Here is a 24,747-nt window from a genome sequence, read left to right as displayed (position 1 = left end):
GTCGGGACTGCAAAGAAAAAAAAAACGCCTGCCTTCTGTTGGCCCTGCGAGCACGAACACTCATTTCAGGAAGCCAAAACGTGGTTGGCTACTGCAGTGTTGATGATTCATCCGTTGCCCGACGCCCCAACTCGCCTTATGGTTGACACGTAGACCACGGCAGTGGGTGCAGTGCTACAGCAGCACGATGGCACAGACTGGATACCCCTGGGTTTCTTCTCAAACCGCCTGAAATCCACAGAAGCTCGTTACAGCACCTTAGGGAGGGAGATGTGGACCATCTATTGCGCTGTCAAGCATTTCCGTAGTTTTCTTGAAGGCATATAGCTTCTACATTCTGACCAACCAGAAGCCGTTAAGCTTCGCTTTTCAAGAATAACCGGTCATCGTGCTCAGAACGGGAGGTACGGCAACTTTCCTTTATCTCCAAATTTTCTACGGACATCCGCCATATCTGTGGGAACGAAAGTCAGGCAGCTGACGCACTGTCGCGGATCAGTGCTGTGCATGCTGGCCCTGTGGATTTCCAAGCTCTAGCATTCGTTCAGGAAAATGACCTCGAGCTGCGCCAATTGAGGGAAACAGGCTCGTTGCTCCAGCTTGCGGAGGTGCCGTTTACCTACACAACAACGTTGGCCGCGTGTGACACATCGCAGGCAGCTCCTCGCCCGTATGTGCCGAATTTGTTTCGGCGGCCAATATTCAATTCACTGAACGCGCTAAGCCATCCCGGCATCAGAGCGACACGGAGGCTTATCACAGACCACTTCCTATAGCCAGGGATCAACAAAGATGTTCGAAGCTGGGCAAGAAGCTGCAAAGCATGTCAAGCCGTGAAAGTGACCAGGCACACATGTTCAGCGGTGCGGCCGCTTCGGTCACGTACATTTGGACTTGGTGAGGCCTCTTCCACCCTGCCAAGGTTACAGGTTCCTTCTCACGTGAGTCGAACGGTACTCAACGTGACCTGAGGCGACGCCTCTACAAGACATTACGGCCGAAACAGTGACGACCTTACGGCCGAAACAGTTATTCTTTGCGAATAACTACTGACCGAGGCCGACATTTACAAAGCTTCCCTTTTCTACCCTTACGAGACTGCTCGGCACGCGCCTGCGTAACACCACGGCTTACCACCCACATAGCAACGGCATGGTCGAGCGTCTCCACCGACAACTGAAGGCGTCATTGACCGCAACGCTCGACAAACAGTACTTGGTGGAAAGGCTACCCCTAGTACTACTGGGCTAGGAACAACAAATCAAGGATGACCTCGGAGTCAGTGCCCCGAGGTCATCCAGATGCTCGATGGGCCAGCGATCCGCGTCACAGGCCACATTTTCGGCACCCAGCAAGGCAGTCCACCAGCGGCGGCGCAGCACTTAGGCCACATTCCTAGCTCGACCAGCTTCGACCTACATCCCCACGTATCACCCGCGGGCAGCCTGTGTTTAGTTTTCCGACAATGGAAACAATCACGCTCGTGTTCCTGTGGCGCGTCTCTATTAAGCCACCGTTGACTCTTTCCTACGAAGGCCCCTTTTGTGTGGTGTCGCGTTCAGAGAAAACCTTGAAGATTGAAGTACGTGGCAAAGAGGCAGTGTCGTGCAACCACTTGAAACCCGCCTATGTTGAACGTTAACCCTTCATTCCTCCCGCCATTCACACCTAAGACTCCGGCATTCTAGGGGGGGGGGGGGGGGGAGCCGTTGAACGACCATCCGTCCCTGTAATTTGCTCCCCGCTTCTGTGAAATTTAGTTACCGTGCCTGGCCTCTACGTGAGGGTTATTGCCACCTGCTCATTCTTGGGATGTGACGTGACTGCCCGACAGGGGCGCCACCCCTGCGATTCGGCAAACCTGTTTTACTGTGGAATAAATTCAGTCTACTCGTCGTTCTCAACCTGTAAAAACGTCTATTACTTGCCTCCGCTAAACCGAGCTAACAACATGCTGAAACGGAGGACAAGGAGGCTCGATCAGCTGTAGTAATCCTGCTGGCCTTGTCGGTGGTGTCTTTCATCGCTAGCAGACTCGACATGTTTTCACGCAACGGGCGACGCCGGCCGCCAGGTGCAGCAAATAGTTGTGCGACTCTTGAAATCGTACTGGAAAACCAGAGCTGCCCGGCTGTCTTATACTTGTGCAGGTGGTGCAGGTGGTGAAGCAGTTCTGACCGGAGTGCTGCGTGCACAATGAGAAGGTAATTTGCGCGGCATGGCGAAAAGTTCTTGTTCATCAGGACGTTTCGAAAAAATAACATCAACGATCCGCGCCTAAATATCCTCGGCGATAAGTCAGTCTTCCCTTGCAAGTACTCAGCAAGGCATCTTAGCTCCGGATCTACTCGCTGCTGCTCTGCAAATTCGTCTGCACTTAGTGTACCTTAAAACGTGTCGTCGTCTTCGGCATCTTGAGGCGGCGAGGCGACGGGAGCGCGAGACAGGCAGTCGGCATCAGAGCGTTTTCGTCCGCACTTGTAGATTACAGTGACATCATATTTCTGCAATCTGAGGCTCCACAACACCAGCTGTCCTCAAGGGTCCTTTAAATGCGCTAGCCAATACAACGTGTGATAGTAGATGGCGACTTTGAACAGCTTCCCAAATAGGCAAGGGCGGAATTTTGCTTCAGCCTAAATGATGGCGAGGCCCTCTATTTCAGTCGCTGAATAATTGCCTTCCGCTTTTGACAGCGACATGCTGGTGTAGGCTATAAACCCTTCAAATCCGTCTTTCCTCTGAACTAGGACTGCACCGAGGCCTAGGCTACTGGCGTCAGTGTGGATTTCTGTATCAGCGTCCTCATCGAAGAGCGCAGGTACCAGTGTCGACTGCATGCGTCGTTTGAGTTCTTGGAATGCGTCGTCCTGCGACGTTTCCCACTTGAACTCGACATTAGATTTAGTTAGCTGTGTAAGCGGCTTAGCGGTGCGTAAAAAGTCGTATAGTAGGCGCACATGCCAAGGATTCTACGGACTGCCGTCTTGTCGATGGGCTGCTAGAACTTTGAGAAGGCAGCTGCATACTGCGGGTCGGGGCGGACTTCAGATTTGCTGATTATGTGGCTCAGGAACAAAAGCTGGTCGCAGTGGAAGCAGCACTTTTCTTGCTTCAGAGTGAACCCTGACGACTTCATGGCCTTTAATACTGTCGCAAGCCACCTAAAGGTGATCGGCGAAATCTTCAGCGAAGGCGACAACGTCATCCAATTAACAAGACAGGTCTGACACTTCAATCTTGCTAATACCGTGTCCATCACGCACTGGAATCTTGCAGGCGCCGAGCACAGTCAAACTGGCATGACCTTGAACTGATAGAGGCCGTCTGGCTTGATGCAGGCGGTCTTTTGGCGATCCCTCTCGTCGACTTCTATTTGCCAGTAGCCAGTCTTGAGATCCATCGACGACAAGTATTGAGTGTTGCAGAGCCGACCCAATGTGTCGTCTATCCACGGAGGGGGTGTACCTCCCTCTTCGTGATCATGTTGAGTGGATGATAATCGACGCAGAAACGTAGGAGTCCGTCGCTTTTCTTCACCAAGACTATAGAATATGCCCACGGGCTTTTCGATAGCTGGATGATGTCACGCAGAATTTCGTCGACTTGCTGCTCAATTGCTTAACGTTCTCGCGTCGAAACTCGGTGCGGGCTCTGGCGGAGTGGTCGAGAGCAGTCCTCGGTTAACATGCAATGCTTTGAAGCTTGTGTTTGTCGAATCCTCGATGACGTCGAAGAGAAGTCTTTGTATCACCGGAGCAGACTTCTGAGCTCTTACTGCTCACTCATGGGGAGACTCGGATAGATGTCGACGTCTAGTTCGGGAACCATGGTCATCGGCGTAGGCGCGGCAGAATGCTAGAGAACAAACGCAATGCTGACTTCCACTATTTCCTCAATCGATGGGATCGTCGTGTGCTTGTTGAAGTGCCTGACGTCTGACGGCTGAAGTATGCCAGCATCACGTTCGCTTTCTATGCATGCAGTCGGGCGATCGCACGAACGTGAGGTCTGCCTTTCCTTGCAGCTTCACGTTGAGCATATACACGTGCTTGGCGAATTCTACGCCAAGCACGCCAACACGCTAGGCCAATTCCCAGAGCCACTTGTAACTGGACTAGTGGCTCGGGCCAATCCTTCTGTGGAAACAATTTTAAAGCGAAAGCTTTACTAACCTAGTCGAGCCGAGTTTCGCCGTCGCCAGCTGTTTGACCTTCATTCGACCGCAGAAGCGTCGTAGCCTTGGCAACGCGTCACGTGACTCGCCGCGCCGAGCTGCGTCGCGGCCACGTGCGCTAGCAGCCGCCTCCGGCTTTGCGAATTTGCTCTCCGCAGCTGGGCCGCCGCCTGACCACGTGACTGTCAGCGCACCTGGCTAAGAGTACAACCGCGTTCGCCTAGTCAGTGCGAGCTTGGCCACTGATGAGAGCGGGGCCGGGCCGCCTTCTCTGAGCGTTGCGGGACAGCCGGAGGCTTTGAGCTGTCGTCGCCAAGAGGCATCTGACCACCCCGCGGATATCTGCCGGTGAACTGCTGCAATAGAGAGGCTCCGGAATGCAGCAGGCGCGCACCATCGAGATCTTTGTAGCGACCGCGTTCGCGCCCTGTCCGTTGGTGCTTCGACGCTAAGCATGTTCGCAGCGTCTCTATGCATGTCTAGCACTTGCGCTTTCGCAGTGGCACAGCAGGCGTCGCACCGTCGAACAATGCGTGTCTACAACCGTAATCACAGTCATGTCTAGACACCGAGCTAGGCACGACCGTTATACCTGGCTTAACGGTGATGGTATACCTAAGTGTAATAATTACAGATAAATCAAAGGTTAACCAAGTAAAACGAAGACATAACCAGGCTGAACCAAGCTTTCGCTTTGCATATCTAGGGTTAGCTGAGCTAAGCCACAGACAATTTTTTTATTTATTTCTTAAGGTTATATAAACGAAACGAAGCTTTTCCGCAGTTCAGTCATCGAACTCACGTGAGACATGTCCCGTCTATGAACTAAGCTTCCATCGCTTTTCGAAATTTACGGAACTGTAAGTGAAGGCCATGAGACCTCATAAAATTTGCACTTGAAGTGACAGGTGTTAGTAGAAAGCGCATATAAACGTATTTCCCACGAGGGGCATTGTGAATCATGCAGTGCAAAAGCATTGTCTTTCAGCATCGGCCAACTTCAGCAACTTTTTACTATTTCCTCTGCCACTCCTTTTTGCTCGAGACATGTTTCTCCGCCACCAATCTTGAGATATTTAGGTTTGCCCCACTATAACTTGTGCGTGGAGAGCTTTTCCTAATTTTAATATGTTCTCCCCTGCTACAGTAGCATGCATGCTGTTCATTGAATAAAATAGTTTTATACCATATGGAGGTATTAAGCATAGTGTTTTTAGCTCCAATTGTCGGCGACCTTCAAGAAACCTTCCGCCAAAAGCCAGAGCCGTTATCCGGGCACTCAAGACGATAACAGAACGAGAACATCCGGGCATCCTTGCGAGAACAAAGTGGGATCATTCGCGCAACCACTCAAAACATAAGAAAATGCGATCTTTGGCCCACCACCTTTTGGAAAAGACCGCAATACAAACAATAGTTACTACCCCTATGAGCTACAAAAAATATGGCTTCCGATTTCTCCCAATGTTTGTTCACAGTGTAACTCAAGCTGTAGCTTCTATACCACTGAATTTTTATTTGCCATTCATTTCATTTCATTTGTTATCACCTTGAAGGCCCGAAGGCATTACAAAAGGGCCCCCCCCTTTTGTAATACAAACACGTGTAATACAAACACGTGTAAGAGTGGTTTCGTGCAAAACAACGAAAAAAAGGAAAAGGAGGCATTGCTGATTTTGTACGACTTTAAACAATCAAAGAAATTATTGGCATTGAAAGAACTAACACGGCAATACATTCGCAATAAAAGAAACAAAACAAAAGGACTAGGTGTAAGCGTTGACAAGGGTAGACTATTCCGAGTGGTTTACGATGGGTTCATGAACGAAGTACACTGGGAACAGAAAGTTATTCAAACTGCTTTGTAAGGTATTCACGAAATTTTTCGCGGTCACTACAGGTAACGAAGTTGTCAGGGAGCACATTCCAATAAACGATTGCATCAGGAAAGAAGGAAGTGGTCAAGGCAGATGAGCGGCCGGGTAAACACGCTGTGGCAGAGCTGTGACTTATGAGAGGGGAAGTTCGTAATGGTGGTTTAAGAAGGTCGTGCCTTGAGCGTGGATTGTCAAAAAAAAAGAGGGCAGCAAGCAAAGACGTGATATGATGCGGCGAGACTTCAGTGTTGGCGGACCTATTGTTTGCTTCAAAGAAGTGATACTAGTGTACCGTGAATAATGTGAAGTGATGAAGCGGGTGGCTCGGTTTTGGACGGATTCCAATGATGTGGCTAGGTGACCTTGAGATGGATGCCAGACAGAGAAGCAAATTCGAGTTGTGGACGGACAAATGTCACGTACGCCAACTTCTTTACCTCTAGGGATGCCTTCTTTAGTTTTCTTTTTAGATACCCGAGTGAGCGCGCAGCTTTGCGACGTATTGTTTGGATATGTGTTTTCCAAGAAAGTAATGACGTCAAAATAGGACCCAGGTACTTCTAAGATGAAGTTGCGCTGATGTTGACAGAGCTAATGCGATAAGTGGACTGAAAGGGACTGCGCTTTGGCTAAAAGACACAGATTTGCATTTCGATAAGTTGAGAGGCATGTGCCATTTTTCGCACCATGACGAGATGGCATCGAGGTCACGCTGCAGGCAAAGAACATCGTCAGAGGAGTTAACAGTGTTGTAAACTATGCAGTCGTCTGCGAAAAGTCGTAGTTTACAATATATGCTAGTAGGCAAGTCGTTTACATAGATTAGAAATAATAAAGGGGACAGACAGGCGCCCAGAGGGACGCCCGAAGTCACACCGGTAAGAGGTGAGCGGTGATTGTTTGCGGAAGTGTATTGTGTGCGCCCGGATAGGAATTGTTCAATCTATCTGAGTGAGTTATTACACATTCCAAGTCCAGATAGTTTTTGCAGTAAGAGCTTGTGAGGCATCTTGTCAAAAACGTTTGAGTAATCTAAGAAAACGGCGTCGATCTGCAGGTTCCTGTCCATGATAAGTAGAATGTCGTGGGTGAATTCAGCAAGTTCGGATCACACGATAAGTGTTTTCGGAAACCATGCTGAAATGGGTAGAAAAAATTATTGCTTTCAAGGAATTTCATTAGGCTTGAGGCTATAATGTGTTCTAGTAATTTTGAGGGGATGCTTGTAAGGGAGATTGGGCGGTAATTGGGAAGGTTCGAGCGGTCACCTGATTTTAAAATGGGCAACATATTAGCTTTCTTACAGTCACCGGGAACGGCCCCCGTTTCTAGCGATTGATTGAATAGTACGCAGAGTATTTGTGCTAATACATGAGAGGTGTTCTTCAGAAGTTTACTACTAATACCATCACAGCCAGCCATTTCTAATAGCGGTGTCCAAAAGGCAGATACAGGGCACTATACACTTGAATGTCATCTTCAGGCGCTGAGAGAGACAGTGTTGCGTGTGCTCATTTCAATACCAGCGGTCCCTGAGTACTGCTGCGCCGGTTTTGCTCCAGCTCGAAAGATGGCCCCACGCTGTGCGACTAAGCCGGTAGCATTCGGCACGCCGCGGAGACCTACCTAAGGCCGAACACTTGCAAGCAACAACTTCCACGCGAGACCAAAAAAAAAAAAAAAGAGAGAGTAGCGGCACATGCTGAGTGTGCTGCACTGTTGGAGGAAGAAAAGCGGTTGAAGACGGCGGCACCACAGGCAGCAAAATATGCCATATGCACGCAATTGTTCCCGGTCACTCTCGACGACAGGAAACAATTGCGCCCATGTGGACCATGGCACAGTACGGCGTGCTGCGGTGTCGTGCAGTGTGGTGTGGTGGGGTGTGCAGTTGCGAACATGCACATCAATTATAAGATTGTGGATAGTGTCATCTCCAACTAATCTGATTTTCGGTAACCATTTCATGTACATCTACCCTCGATTGCGCCAGAGCCAGCAATTTTGACATGTAGGTTCGTGGGAAAAAAAGCTCATGAAAGATTTTTAGGCTAAGTGCGCCTGGGCGAAGTCAAGAAAGCATAGGCCCGTCTTCTGACCTCAGACGGGCCAATCACTGCATCACGCCCTTCTCGCGTGATGGTCAAATGAGGCTCCCTTTCGTTGGTGCTGCCTCGGACAAGCTGGCGTCATCATGTAAATGCCGTAAAGCTGGCTCCCAGAAAGAAGCGCAATAGCGCAATGCTTTGAGGAAAAGCCCTCCTCACCAACGGAGATGCAGAGGAGGCTTTGCGTGCCGTGGCAAACTTGACTTACATCCTTACGGACGTCCTCGCATCTACCGCCACGGGACAGTCTGGAGGTTTGCACGGGCTGTAGATCCCTCGTCTGAAGCAAAAGCGCCATAAGAACAAGGTAGTAGAGTCAGATAACGCTGTGAACGTATATTCCCATACTGTCATGGCGCTGTTTAGTTTGGAGACTGTCGCACCAACCTAAGTCGTGAGGAAATATAATAATCACATGAAAAGGCACAAGAGTCGACACAAAAAGCGCTGTGCATCCCTTCGTGTTTCCTTTTGTGCATTTGTCTCTGTCAGGTGTTTATTTTAGAAATGTAAGCGACATCAAAAAGAAAAGAAATGAAAGCACCTTGGCTGGTGCTTGTCTTCCCGAGCTCAATTCTACAGATTCCTCTTTACATAACGAAATGCTACATTTGCATTTCTGTGCCCTCTAAGCAGTGATGCCTGTTCTTGTGTGTTCTTAGTTACGCTATCTTCAACGATGGCGTGCCAAGTTCATAATTCTTATAAACTTGGCAAATGATTCAAATCGCCAGTATAGAACTTGATCGCCGTATATGGTGCAAATGAAAGATAACATTTGTGTATCATTATTTTCAGTACTCACCCGAGATCAAGTTCTGGCACAAGCTGTCCTTTTCTTCGTTGCTGGTTACGACACAACAACAATCGCGATGTCGATGGCCGTCTACTACCTAGCAAGAAATAAGGAGATTCAGGCTCGCCTGATAGACGAAATCGAGGGTGTCCTTCAAAAACAAGTAAGTTGGATTTCTTTATTACACGAAGTCTACACTTGAAAAAATAGAGGCAACTTTATGGCTGACGTGTACCGAAAACTTCAAGTGGGTAGGTTTATTCTCTACTTCGAATATAATTACTTAATACTCGTTGTCTGCGTACATCAATATATCATATGATCCGCATCGCTTGTCTTCGAAGTCTCCTTGATGACAGTTTTTATATTACTTTCAAATAGGAAGCGTGTCTGGGGTGACGTAATAAGAATCGGATAAGCAGTGTGCCTTATTTACAGCATTGCAGAGAACTGTAGAAACGTTAGGCTACAAGTTCCCTATAGCTTTACACGTGTATCTTAAGAAACTCTTAAGATATATTCCAGTAAGCTAAAAGAGCATGACTTGCCGGAAAGTTCACCTTTAGAGGAAATAAATTGCGTCTTACGAATGATGTGTGGTCACAGCTTCACGAATGCCAGTTTATGGTGTTCCTGGGAAAAATATCGTCAATGCTTGAAAGCGTTGTGTGGCCCGTTGTGCAGTATGTTTCGTAAATTCGTGGAGACCGCAGCTTTTATTGGAATGGCCCCACCTCCACACTGTAAGGATTTTCGGCGCTGGGTAAAGAATGCATAACATTAAATAAACAATAATTGTACGTGGAAGCTACATCGCATACGGTGCTTGTTGTTATGTACTGACAGCTTTAGAAAGTCTTGCTTACCCATATGATTGCTATAAACAATTATCTATTCTCACTGGCTACTTTCTTATGCATTATACAAGGTTAGGTTTACGGAAAGCGGCGCACCAGGTTGATTGAAGCATAGGCGGAGAGTTCATTTTTCCCGGGTTGGGGGGGCTGCTCTGGCTCGACCAGCTTTTCTAACCCCATATATATACATATACATGGGGTTATATATATACGGGCTATATGTATATATATATATATATATATATATATATATATATATATATATATATATATATATATATATATATATTAGATAGATAGATAGATAGATAGATAGATAGATAGATAGATAGATAGATAGATAGATTATTAGATAGATAGATAGATAGATAGATAGATAGATAGATAGATAGATAGATAGATAGATAGGTTGCACTTGAAGCAGCTTCGTGTGACCACGAAGAATTGAGCGCTGATGTTGAAGTTGAAGTTGAAGTTTATTCATATGAAAAAACATAGGTAAATAGATGTAATATACAGACGAGGGTCCCAAAGTAATGATACTGAAAACGGGACCCTCGGTACTGAAAACGGGACCCTCGATACTGAAAACGGGACCCTGGATACTGAAAACGGGACCCTGACGGGGTGTGTGACGGTGGTGTGTGAGTATGTGCAAGACCTCATATTAGGAGTAGTGCTGCAACATCAGACCTGTTTTGAGGAAAAACCGTTTATCCGGTTATTCAATACACCGGTTATTCGAATTTCAATACCGGACAACCGTAGTGAGCGGTTATTCGGTTACCAGTAACCCAATAATCGTATAGCCGGTTATTCGGATACCCTGGTATTTGTTCACCTGTACCTGCGACCAAATTAGCTCTCTCTTTATTGTATTAGATGTTTAGTTATTATTGCAACCAATCGAGCAAACGCGATATCCTGTCTCCTTAATGTCCTTACCTTTCGTTCTTAAACTTATCTTTCCGAATTGCTGTGCTTTCTAAAATAGTAGTGCAGTTTTCCCCATGAAATTATTCCAAGCGCCAGCTATTTTAGTCGAAGCGCCAGTCAGTTTGACCCGAGCGCCAAATAACTTATTCTGCGTGGCACGTATTTTAATCCGAAGGCTAGTGAATTTAATCCAAAGATGCATTTGCGGAGGAGTTATAGAAGTTCAAAACAATGAAGAAATGGTATAATCTTGCGCCGACAAAACATAACTGAAGAGCTTTCCTTAAGAGCATTGTCATGTGACTAGAAAAATTCCTTTCCCGCGTGATACACCATAGAAATATTCCACTGTTATGGACATTATATTACTGCCATGAACATGTCATGCAAAACGTAGCTATTTGATGGTTTTGCAGACGTGGATTAAAAAAGAGCAGCATCCTTCAACAAACTGTTGATTTCTAAAGCTGATAAAAACAAGCTGGAAAGAGCGTCACGTGACCTCTCATCATTTTGTTTTCTACAATGCCCGTTGACATGGATATCAAACGAACGAGCTTCCAACAATCTCTGCGATTATAACCACGTACCCATACTCTGGGGTAACTCATACTCATACTCTGCGCTAACTCTGGCATCATACAAGATGTGAACGTGCTCGGCAATGTGCGCTGCAGTGACCATATGATAGTAAGATGTCGAATTAGCATAGACTTGAGGAGGGAACGAAAGAAACTGGTACATAAGAAGCGGATCAATGAGTTAGCGGTAAGGGGGAAAATAGAGGAATTCCGGATAAAGCTACAGAACAGGTATTCCGCTTTAACTCAGGAAGAGGACCTTAGTGTTGAAGCAATGAACGACAACCTTATGGGCATCATTAAGGAGTATGCAATAGAAGTCGGTGGTAACTCCGTTAGACAGGATGCCGGTAAGCTATCGCAGCAGACAAAACGTCTGGTTAAGGAACGCGAATGTATGAAAGCCTCTAACACAACAGCTATAATAGAACTACCAGACTGAAATAATCAGAAGAACAAGAGTGGGCTGGAGTGCGTTTGGCAGACATTCTTAGATCATGAACAGCAGGTTGCCGTTACCCCTCAAGAGAAAAGTGTATAACAGCTGTGTCTTACCACTACTCACCTACGGGGCGGAAACCTGGAGGCTTACGAAAAGGGTTCTACTTAAATTGAGAATGACGCAACGAGCTCTGGAAAGAAGAATGGTGGGTGCAATGTTTAATAATTATGGGGTTTAACGTGCCAAAACCACTTTCTGATTATGAGGCACGCCGTAGTGGAGGACTCCGGAAATTTCGACCACCTGGGGATCTTTAACGTGCACCTAAATCTAAGTACACAGGTGTTTTCGCACTTCGCCCCCATCGAAATGCGGCCGCCGTGGCCGGGATTCGATCCCGCGACCTCGTGCTCAGCAGCCCATGGGTGCAATGTTAAGGGGTAAAAAGATAGCAGACTGGGTGAGGGAACAAACGCGAATGAATGACATCTTAGTTGAAATCAAGAAAAAAAAAAATGGGCATGGGCAGGGCATGTAATGTGGAGGGAAGATAACCGATGATCATTAAGGGTTACGGACTGGATACCAAGAGAAGGAAAGCGTAGCAGGCGGCGGCAGAAAGTTAGGTGGACGGATGAGATTAAGTTTCCACGGACATAGCCACAATTAGCACATGACCGGGGTAGTTGGCGTAGTATGGGAGAGGCCTTTGCACTGCAGTGGGCGTAGCGAGGCTGATGATGATGATGATGACGATGAACGCATCTGACATCATGTGGAAGAGTGTGTTATGGGCTCTCACGTAACATTCGACAGCATATTCCTCTTTCTCAACCATATTGGCATGGATATCAAACGATCGGGCTTCGAAGGGGCTCTGTGATAGGAGCTCTGTGTGGTACATGTAGCGAACGTCAAATCACGTGGGAGACGCTGTCCCGTGACCTCACGTATATTTCGCTGGGCCATGCGTGATTGCGAACCATACCGACATGGATATCAAACGATCCGGCTTAGAACAAGGTCTGCGATGGTACGCGCTCCGCGTACTTCCAACTACGTGGAAAGAGTCACGTGACATAACGTAACTTTAGCCAGACCATGGTCAATTATCAACCATGCCGAAATGTAAAGCAAAATAACCGGAAAATCAAAAGCTATGCGATGGTGTACGCGTAGTTAACGTCAAATCAAATGGGAAAGGGTGTCACGTGATCTCACGTATCCTTCACTGGCCCATGCCTGATTTCCCAACCATACTGACAGGGATATCATCTGATCTGGCTTCGAACAAGGCTTGCGATGATACGCAATTCGCGTATTTCCGACCACGTTGAAAGTAGTCACGTGACATTACGTAACTTCAGCCACATCATAGTTAATTACCAACCATACCGACATGGATATGAAACGTACAGGAAAATCAAAAGCTATGTGATGGTGCACACGTAGTTAACGTCAAATGACGTGGGAAAGGCTGTCACGGTGCCACGTATCTTTCACTGGCCCATGTGTGATTGCCAACCATATTGACATGGATATCAAACGATCGGGCTTTGAACAAAGTCTGCGATGGTACGCACGTCGCGTACTTCAGACCACGTGAAAAAGAGTAGCGTAACATCACGTAACTCTTGCAAGGCCATGGGTAATTTCCAACCATTCCGACATGGACATCAAACGAACTGGAATCGAGAGGGCTATGCGGTGGTAGCAACGTAGCGGAGCTCAGAGCATGCGGCGAATGGTATCACGTGACCTCACATATCTTTCACTGGCCAATGTGTAATTCCCAACCATACTTTCATGGATATTGCTCTCCGCGCGTGTGGTACTTAATTGTTTGAACGAGGCGCGTGGGCGCCATCCCTCGAGAAAAGAGGAGGAAGTACGAACTGGGCTCGTCCTGGGAATCTAACCGGTCAGCGCTACATCCGCTGTTGTAAATATAACCTGTAAATAGTTGCTCGTCTTACTTACTCGTCCTTCGCATAACATTGTGGTGAAGGTGGAACGATCCCAGTACTCGCCACGGAGCTCCGAAGCGGCCGCATAGTCGTCTTCTCAGCCATGGCTTCCGATGGAACCACCCCGTCGCCACCTACACCTGCGGCGCCAACCACAACGTACGTTACGGTTCCTAGTGTCCGTGATCCTGGGGCATTCTCCGCCCAAAATGACGTTAATAGCGACGACTGGATCACTGTGTATGAGCGTGTTAGCCAAAGCCACCACTGGGACCCTACCATCACGCTTGCTAGAGTGATTTTTTATCTGGACGGGACACCGCGTGTCTGGTTTCGCACCCATGAGTTCGAGCTCTCCAGATGGGAGATTTTTAAAGAGCGGCTTCGCGACCTATTTGGCAACCCGTCAGGTCACCAACAGACTGCGCGAAAAGAGCTTGCCACCCGTGTCCAGTCGTCGACCCAATCGTATGTCTCCTATCGACAGGAAGTGCTCGCGCTTTGCCGGAAATTCTACGTGTACATGACCGAGGTTGACAAGGTGGGCAATATCGTAAAAGGCATCGCGGACGATGCCTTCAATTCACTCATCTATAACGACATTTCTACCATCGACGCCATCGTCAAAGAATGCCGCTGATTCGAGGTAGCCTTAAGCCGCCGCGTCGTCCCACAGTTTTCCCGGCTCCCAAACACCCCTGCCATATGATCTTGCTCCGCTCTTACCACCACAGGACCATTTAAAGAGAACGTCACGTGCATCGTTCGCCGCGACATCGAAGCGGCGAGTCCGGCCCCCCTTCATTCACGATCCCCTGACGGTACCTTTGACCAAGTGGCCCCCACTATTTCCGTTATTCAAGCACTTGCACGGCAAGAAGTTGCAAACCTTGGCATCCCTACCGCCTGCTGTCTCCCGACCTGATTAGGCAACCATCCCCATGTCCACAACCTGTAATGACCAGTATTTCGCTCCCAGACCACCCAATCCTGCTGAATAGTGAACCACAGACGACAAACCGATGCGCTTCCGCTGCCATCGCGTTGGTCATGTATCCCACCACTGCCGTACCACCTGGATGCCGCCGTACTGGCCTTCATTGCCTGCTTCTAGCCCATACGCGGACGCTCGCCCTTATTCACCTCGCCGTCTGTACCCTCCTTCTGATGCCCCTCACAGCTGCTCCTCCGTGCGATCGCCGTAACCTCAACGCCGTCGCTCCCCGTCACACCAGCCTCCCCGCTTTTCTTCGCCAAATAGACGGACGGAACACTAGGCCATGCAGCTCTTGGAAGTAGTGCTGCATCACGTTCGTCCTGTCCAAATCTTCCGTTAACGCTCCTCCCCAACCCGAACCTAATTGAAGTAGACGTAGATGGTGTTCCGTTGACGGCATTAATTGATACTGGATCCCAAGTGGCCATAATGAGCCCTAATCTATGTCATCGCCTCAAAAAAGTTCTTACCCCTGCTGTAAACTCGACCCGTACCCTCGCCAATGGCGCCACTGTTGCCGTCAGGGGTATGTGCACTGCTCGCATAGAAATTACTGGCCGCCAAGTTCCAGTCCTGTTCGCCATGCTCTCTAGTTGCCCTCATGACCTAACCTTCGGACTCGACTTTCTGACAACGCATGCTGCCCTCATCGACCGTGCCACTGGTACGCTGTGCCTCAAGATTCCTCTTCTTTCCGACGTTCGCCACGAACAACCGAACACCCTCTGCACTACAGCGTTTGATCGCTTACCTCCAAAAGCCCTAACCTTCGTCAAATTGGCCTCAACGGCAACCGTGCCTGATGGCGACTACGTCGTCGCACCTATTCGTGATGTCCTCCTGGCGCGCGACATCTCTGTCCCACACTCTGTCGTCAGCCTTGCTGCTAATCGGATGGGTCTTCGCGTTATCAATTTTGGCTTGACGAATCAAGTCTTACCGGAAGGCATAGCGGTGGCCACGCTCCAGTCAGTGACAGACGAGGACGTCACTGCTTTCGCAGCCTTCGCGTCTCCAGATACTCCTGATTACCCGCAGGATGCCTTGAACCTCAACAGCCATGACGTCTCATGGTCGCTCCGGACCTCGCAACTGACCAAGCAGCTGCCCTATATTGCCTTTTGCTTTCCTACCGCGACATATTTGACATTGACAATCGACCACTTGGTCAGGCGTCCTTTGTTAAGCATTGGATAAACACTGGAGATACTGTTCCCATCCACAGCCGACCGTATCGCGTGTCCACGGTAGAGCGGCAAGTTATTCAGCAGGAAGCAAACAAGATACTCGCCAGACTCATTGTTGAGCCCTCGTCGAGTCCTTGGGCGTCGCCAATCGTGCTCGTCAAAAAGAAAGATGGCACGTGGCGCTTCTGCGTTGGTTACCGCCACCTAAACCGAATTACTAAAAAGCACGTTTACGCTTTACCACCAATCGACGACGCTCTTGATTGTCTTCACTGTGCCCAATACTTTTCATCCATCGACCTTCGATCTGGTTATTGGCGAATTTCCGTCGATGAGCAAGACCAAGAAAAGACCGCTTTCGTCACTCCGGATGGCCTCTACCAATTCAAGGTTATGCCGTTAAGTTTATGCAATGCCCCCGCCACGTTCGAACGGATGATCGACTCTCCGCTTCAAGGTTTCAAATGGTCAACTTGCCTTTGTTACCACGACGACGTCCTTGTGTTCTCTCCTACATTTGAGACGCACCTTGAGCTTGTCGCAGCTATCCTTAATGTCTTCTGCAAGGCTGGGCTCCAACTAAACTCATCGAAGTTTCACTTCGGGTGCCAACAGATTACAGTGCTAGGTGATCGCGTTTATGCTTTCGGAGTACAACCCGACCCGGAGAAGGTTCAGCAGTAACGGTTATTCCTGTACCTCAGTCTGTCAAAGACGCCCGAAGTTTTTTGGGGCTCTGTTCTTATTTCGGACAGTTCGTGAACGATATCGCAGCAATCGCTTGACCACTCACTGAACCTCTGTAGAAAGACGTGCCTTTTACGTGGGGTTCCCCTCAGGCCGCCGCATTTTCATGCCTTATCACGATTCTCACCAATGCACCGGTCTTGGCCCACTTTGACCCGTCTTCACCTACAGAGATCCAAACCGATGCCAGTGGTTATGGGAACGGTGCCGTGTTATCGCAACGCCAACACGGACACAACCGCGTTATAGCCTACGCTAGCCGGCTCCTGACAACTGCAGAGTGCAACTATTCGATTACCGAGCGCGAATGTCTTGTTCTCGTCTGGGCTGTTTCAAGGTTCCGCCGATACTTATATGGCCAGCCTTTCCGAGTAATCAAAGACCCTCATGCGCTCTCTTGGCTATCGTCGTTCAAGGATTCTACTTACCGGGTCGGTCGTTGGGCCCTCCGACTACAAGAATATCCCTACACAGTGACTTACAAGTTGGGACACCGACATCGTGACGCAGATTCTCGCTACCCATTCGAAGACTTGACCCCTACGTCTGATACTAACACTGACGCATGTGTTCTCTCTGTTTTTCCAGTGCTCCATCTCGTCGACGAGCAGCGCCGCAACCGGTCGTTGCGTATCATCATTGACAACCTGGAATCGTAACTTGCAGACAGTTCCCTTCGCTTATTCACACTTCAAAATGGCATACTCTGCCACCACAACGTTCACTCCGATGGTCCTGCATTACTCCTTGTGATCCTTAAACACCTTCGCTTGAACGAACTTCATCGCCTCCCCTCTGCCGGTCACCTGGGTGTGTCACGTACGTACGACCGGATCCGCCGACGCTCCTTTTGGCAGGGCTTGCTCACTTCGTTCGAGATATGTAGCTGCGTGTGAGCAGTGCCATCGACGCGCCCTGCTGGGTACCTTCAACCACTCGACATTCCCGCAGAGCCATTATTTCGGGTTGGTTTGGAAATTACTTGGCCATTTTCCTCTTTCTACCTCTGAGAACAGGTGGATCGCTGTGGCCACGGATTACGCCACGCGCTACGCCATCACCCGAGCGCTTCCCACAAGCTGCGGCACAGGTGTCGCCGATTTTCTTCTGAGCGACGTGATCTTATTACATGGAGCTCCGCGACAACCTCTCACAGACCGTGGCCGGACATTCCTATCAAAAGTTATCCTGCAGTTCTGTGCCAAGAGGCACACGCTATCTACGTCATACCATCCGCAAACAAACTGCCTCACGGAGCGTCTCAAGGGCACGCTCACGGACATGCTCCCGACATATGTCTCTTCACACAACACTGACTGGGACCTCGCTCTACCGTTTGTCACATTTTCTTTTAATTCCTCGCGCCACGACACAGCCAGTTATTCCCCGTTTTCCCTTCTGCTCGACCGAGAACCAGCGCTGCCCCTCGACAAAACCCTCCCTGTTCACGCGGCACCGACGAGTGAATATGCACTTGACGCCATCACCCGCAGTGCCCACACAAGGGAAATTGCCCGTGACCGCCTTCTGAAATCCCAAGAGAGTCAAAGGCGTTTGTACGACCGGCGACACGAAGACGTGCACTTCCCTCCAGGTTCTTTGCTGCTTCTATGGTCTCCGTCGCGTCAGCTCGGCCTGTCAGAAAAATAGCTGTCTCGTTACACAGGCCCATATCGATCGCTTCGTGCCGTGACTCCTGCCACCTACGAGATCGCCCCTGATGCCCCATCTGCTTCCCAGTCCAGTGATATCTTGCACGTTACACGACTGAAACAGTATCACCCTCCCAGTGATAACATTTAGACGCTCCGGGACGTCGCTTCTACCGCCGGGGGATTATGCTACACGCATGTCGTATTTAATTGTTTGAACGAGACGCGTGGGCGCCATGACTCAAGAAAAGAGGAGGAAGAACGAACTGGGCTCGCGCTGTGAATCTAACCGGTAAGCGCTGCAACGGCTGTTGTAAATACAACCTGTAAATAGTTGCTCGTCTTACTGACTCGTCCATCGAGTAACAATATCAAACGATCGGGCTTCGAACAAGGTCTGCGATGGTAGTACTTTGTGCACTTCAGACCACGTGGAAAACAGTCACGTGACATCAAGTCATCATCATCATCATCGTCATCATCGTCAGCCTGGTTACGCCCACTGCAGGGCAAAGGCCTCTCTCATACTTCTCCAACTGTGACCATGTTGTCCCTGCCAAATTAATCACATCCGCCCACCTAAATTTCTGCCGCCCCTTGCTACGCTTCCCTTCCCTTGAAATCCAGTCCGTAACCTTTAAGAGGTAGCTTTAGCTGGGTGCTCCTATCTGAATACATGTAAAAAGAGAATTCGTTTTTCTCAGCAGCCACTGCGCTAAATTTGATGAGGCTTGCTGCATTTAAAAGAAAAACTTAAAACCTAGTGACTGTTGGTTTCGAATTTTCGATTTACGCCGTCAATACTTTATTAAAAATTGGCAGAAATTGAAAATTTTCAAAAAACGAAACTATCAAGTTTACAACTCTGTAACTCAACAACGCAAAACGATAGTACAATGCTGTGAATTGCATCTAATAGCACATCTAAAGCGGACAGAATTGATATGTCACACATGAATATAAAAAAATTTAGCAATATGGAAATACAGATTTTGCAGAACCCTTGTGAACAAGGTAGCAAATTCACGCAAGATATAAAACTACGGATCGCATTTGTGCGCTTTTAAAGATCTAATGGATGCCGTTTACAGAACCACGATATCTGTTCTTGATGCAGAGCTATGAATTTGTAAACTTGGTGCTTCTATTATTTTCAAACTTCCAAATTTTTGAATATTCATTTAACAAAATTCAGGACCTAAATCGAAATTCCGCCTTCAGCAGTCACTAGAACTTAACTTGCTCTCTTAAATGCAACAAATTTCATTAAAATTGGCCCAGTCGTTATCCCAGAGAAACGTTTTTGCGTTTTACATGTATTTGAATAGGCCGCGTCGGAGCTGGGCCCGAGCTAAAGCTTCCTCTTAATGACCATCGGTTATTTTCCCTCCTCATTACATCTCCTGCCCATGCCCATTACTCTTTCTTGATTTCAACTAAGTTGTCATTAACTCGCGTTTGTTCCCTCACCCTATCTGCTCTTTTCTTACCCCTTAACGTTACACCTATCTTTCTTCTTTCCATAGCTCGCTGTGTCGTCCTCAATTTAAGTAGAAGCCTTTTCGTAAGCCTCCAGGTTACATCAAGTTACATCAAGTAACTTTAGCCAGACCATGGGTAGAAACCAACCATGCCAACATGGATATCAAACGAACGGGTAAATGAAAGGCTATGCATTGGTGTACACGTAGTGAACGTCAATCACGTGCGAAAAGGTGTCACGTGACCTCACGTATCCTTCACTAGCCCATGCGTGATTCCGAACCATATTGACATGGATATCAAACGATTGGGCTTCGAACAAGGACTGCGATGGTCAGCACTTCGTGTACTTCAGACCACGTGGAAAAAAACCACGCGACATCACGTAACTTTAGCCAGACCATGCGTAATTACCAACCATACCGACATGGATATCAAATGAACGGAAAATTCGAAAGCTATGCGATGGTGTACAGGTAGTTAACGTCAAAGGACGTGGGAAAGGCTGTCACGTGACCTCACGTATCTTTCACTGGCCAATGCATGATTCCCAATCATACTGAAATGGACATCATGCGATCCGGATTCGAACAAGATTTGCGATGATGCGCAATTCGCGTACTTCAGGCCACGTGGAAAAGAATCACGTGACATCACGCAACTTCAGCCAGACTGTGGTTAATTACCAGCCATGCCGACATGGATGCCAAACGAAGGGGCTTCGAACAAGGTCTGCGATGGTACGCGCGTCAAACCACGAGAAATAGGGTGTCAGGTGACATTACCTAACTTTCACCAGGTATATCGGTTTTTGCCAACCATATTGACATGAATATCAAATGAATGCCCTTCGAAGAAGCTCTGTGATGGCACCCACGCAAGATACGTCAGGCCAAGTGGTAAAAAGTGTGACGTGACCTAGCGTACCCTTCGAAAGTCGACATGTGATTCACAGGCACACCGACATGGCTATCAATCGAGCGAGGATCGCAACAGCTATGGGATGATACGCACGTTGCGAATGTCAAATCAGATGGGAAATAGTGTTACGTGACCTTACGTATCTTTTGTCAGGCTCGTGGGGCATTCCCATGCTTACTGACATGAATATCAAACTTCGAAGAAGCTGTGCGATGGCACGCACGTCGCGTACTTCAGACCACGTGATAAAGAATCACATTACGTCACGTAACTTTCGCAAGCCCATGGTTAATTTGCAACCATTGCGCCATCGATATCAAACGATCGGGAATCCAAAATGCTATGTGGTGGGACCCACGTTGCAAACCTCAGACCAGGTGGCGAAGGGTATCACGTGACCCCACATAACTTTTGCAGGTCCATGGGTGCTTCCAAATCATATTTTTAATTTATTTTCGCTTCCTTGGACATGGATATTATACGAATTTGCTTCGAAGACGCTCTGCAAGGGTTCGCACGAAAAGCATGTCAGACCACGAGATCAAGTGTGCCACGTGCCCTCACGAGACTTTCTCAAGTCATACGGTGATTCACAAATATAAAGACGTCTCGGGGGTCAGGGTATATGCGACCTTCAACAGGGTCTGCTAGGAGTTAGAGCCAGATTGAGCATCCTTGAGGCTCTGGCAGAGAAGATTATATGATGTAAAAGCAAATATCAGAAGTTTAATGTATCATTACGTGTGAGCGAATGTTTAGCGTGCGCGCTCCTGTAGGCATGGGCACAGAAGATGTGTTCGTGGCACTTCGCTGGTGGCGGCCTTGCGCAGAACACGCGGGAGAGGAGCCTGGCGCGCGCCGTAGTTTGTTGTGTCGTTGATCGTGCTTCTCTGTCTTATTCACGTTTTCAGAGCAAGATAGGCAACACCATTCGCCCGTGTGGGGTGGCCAAAGCTTCAGGGAATGTCGAAGAAGAATTGTTGCAGGGTGGGGGGGCTTAAATACCGGTGAAAACGTGTCGGCAATATGGTTCTAATCATTCCCGGCAAAGCCTCATCAGCAGCGTCAACGGTAGCAAAAATGGATCGTCGCTTCGAAGGGAAATTTCTTGTTCGCATCCTTTCCTTTGTCTCCTCGGTGTATTTTCCACTCGATCATAGGTAGACGCGTGAGCAACGAAGTTCGTCTACAGTGCAGCATGAGGTTTAAAGGCATTTCGCTAAAGTTCGGAATGCTGTTTGCCGCTTGTATTGTTTTCCGCTTCGTTACCGCGTTGCGCTAGCTAGGCGGCACGACTGCACGAGCGCATTGCGTTGTATGTTAAAGCTACTGAAGTTTGCAAGAACTGAAATTGTTGGTTTCATGTGGTGCGGTAAATTCTCGCACCAGCTGTCGCGCACTTCGTGTTTTTACATCTATTTTATGCGTGGCTTTGCACATGTTTAACTGTTGCTAGTTGCTCCGTGCATAACTCTTGTCCATTCTTTTCAGCCGCGAAGTTTTCACCCTGCCTTGTTTGTAAAGGGTATAAATTACGCTGTGCCTTATCGGAATGACACCAAGGAAGTGCGTCTTTAACAGCTTTATTCTTTTCGCTCGAGGGCATCTTAGATATTGTTTGCGTTCTTGGAAATGTGTTTAGAAAATAGGTAGTTCAGGACGAGAATGCCTAATAGCTGCAGCATATGGTATTTTTGTTCCATTTCTCGCTGAAAAGTTCGCGTCCCGTTTGGGAAGTCATCACACCTCGATGCTGCCTGAGCAAACTTAACACGCCGGGTGATTTGTTTGTTTCACAAAGTAGTCCCTTCTTGCATGTGAGTTTTGTACTCAACTGAATTGTTTCTTATACTTACGCTGCAGACGACTAAACCGGGCCTTGCCACCAGCGCTAATCTACTTTGACTGGCGCTGCTCTGCCTTTAAGTATATCATGCGGCACCTCTCTCTAGTAATATAAAAAAGTACTGAAAGGTTAGTCAGCTTTTATCTTTGTACGTTTCCAAGCAGCTCCCTTGGGGAATTTAAAATTGCACAAACTGCAGCGGGAATGGTAGTTTGTCGGCGTATGCTGCAGAATTGCATCGGCGGTACAGCACTAACACGCGCTTTTATTAACCCGTGTGTTTGGTGACTTTGTTGGCTAGTGTATGCGTTTCCATCAATAAATTTGCAATTACTCTTCTTGAGGCGACTTCGACTGCACTTATTCGGCGACGTTACATGTATTCATCGGCAGAAAAATCACAACGGCATATGCAGAGATTGCACCATGCGGATTTGTTTGATATAAGGCTGCACTAACGACGGGTGCTTATTATTCAGGTACAGAAGCAGCATTGCGGCAAGGGTAGAATAAAAAATACCATCGAGAGATCGCATCACTCAACAAAATTTATCGGCTAGTGAACATGAGCTTCACGTCATGTAAATGGTGTTCATGGTGTTTGTCTGCGGGACACACCTTGCACGTATGTGGACCATGTTGTCCCAAACACCGGTAACATCGTGTTCATACCCGCTCGCACAGAGGTCAGCATCTTCCCTACAGCTGTCACCGCAGAAGAAGCAGCTTGGCACCCGAACAAAGGAGAAATCGCAGCCGCTAACTTCAGCCATCCTTGCTGCAAAGGGTTGTCGTCTGCTACTGCTCCCGCGTGTACTGTTGGAAGCGTCCGCTAGGTGGCTTTCAGTGGCGCCTCTATAGGCGGTGCACGAGGCGTATACGCTGCACCATCTGGGCAACCTCATTGTCTCTCCCTGGTAGAGGACCTTGTAAGCACACTATTCGGCCCACACAGAGGAAAACAGAGGAATCCCACTCGCTGATATAGTGGTGGGGAGCGTGTCCGGTCGCATCAGCGTATTGGCCAACCCACTGGCCAACCGGCGTACAGGAATTCGGAACGATACCACTGCCTAGCATAAACGGGGAAAACGTAGGACAAAGGAGAGTGGGATTTCTGCTAATGAATAATCCAGTCTCACACACCAAAAGGACAAGTATTTTCAAGTAGACGAGCGTGATGATCAGGCGCGTCGTCTGAGCCGCTTGGCATCCGTTCCATTCATCGCCGCAGAGAGGGAACCGTAACAACATGCGTACCAAACGCACGGAAGTCAAGCAGCCAGTGCGTCTTTTTTCCACACAACACCACGGAAACAGAGGTGAAAAGCGCGTCACGTGACTTCACGTGACTCTGCATTGAACGTGACTGACTGCTGAACCGATTAACGTAGGTTTACGGCGAGAGGAATTTACCTTGGAAGCCGTGTGGCACTGATAGAAGCAATGAATTGGCAGAGCTTGGCATATTTTTTTTTCTTTCCTCGCACACACGCAGGAAGCCAGAAATGCTTGCAAATTCTTGCTTCGGTAGCTCCACTTCACACATTAACGATGCCATCGAATTATTGTGATGGTCTCGTTGCTGGGAACGCTGGGCTGCTTCGTGCGTTATCACTGCACAGAATTCCTTAGTATGTGAAAAAAGATGCGCGCCTTTCAGAACCATGGGTGAGCACTAGCATGACTAGGCGTAATAGATTATAACGGTCATTTCTAGTTTTTTTATTAATAATCGCCATGCGACTTTGGCTCGAACAAGTTGAGTGCCAACTTTCACCGGAATCCACCACTCGACGGAACGGAATATGTAAAATGAATAAAACCGGCGCGAATTGTCTTCGTATTATTTCTCTTCTTTGAGCAATGCAATGCTTGAACGCTACATCTTTCCAATTTTATTCTGATATTTCAGTTCGCAAATTTTTTCTGTATGCGGTATCCGTGATGCCCTGAAGTGCACAAATAGCAGGAGAGTGTCATATTATAGTACACTATGCGCATGAAAATGATACGAATCGGAGAATCTTCTATTCTGCATCGCTGCGTTTCCTCGTGACAAGTTTTTCGAGATTTCTCTACAGCACATGCGGCTCATTTGCGGCAGCTTGCACAGTTAACCAATGTGCCCACAAGAACAAATGTAGCAGCGTTTATGCAACGAGCAACCTGGC

At 48.1% G+C, this 24,747-nt stretch overlaps 1 protein-coding gene across 1 annotated transcript in view; it reads left to right on the top strand.

Annotated features, from left to right (window-relative positions):
* LOC126536368 (cytochrome P450 3A9-like) overlaps window positions 1–24,747 on the top strand; it is a 357,446-nt gene that overhangs the window by 205,257 nt on the left and 127,442 nt on the right. Inside the window, exon 10 of the mRNA XM_050183303.3 lies at window positions 8,961–9,121. Within this exon, the coding sequence (XP_050039260.2) occupies window positions 8,961–9,121 (161 nt within the window). The remainder of the gene's footprint in view (window positions 1–8,960; window positions 9,122–24,747) is intronic.

Source organism: Dermacentor andersoni, chromosome 3 (genome assembly GCF_023375885.2).
Source record: "Dermacentor andersoni chromosome 3, qqDerAnde1_hic_scaffold, whole genome shotgun sequence".
NCBI lineage: Eukaryota > Metazoa > Arthropoda > Arachnida > Ixodida > Ixodidae > Dermacentor > Dermacentor andersoni.
This window is presented reverse-complemented; position numbering and strand designations above follow the sequence as displayed.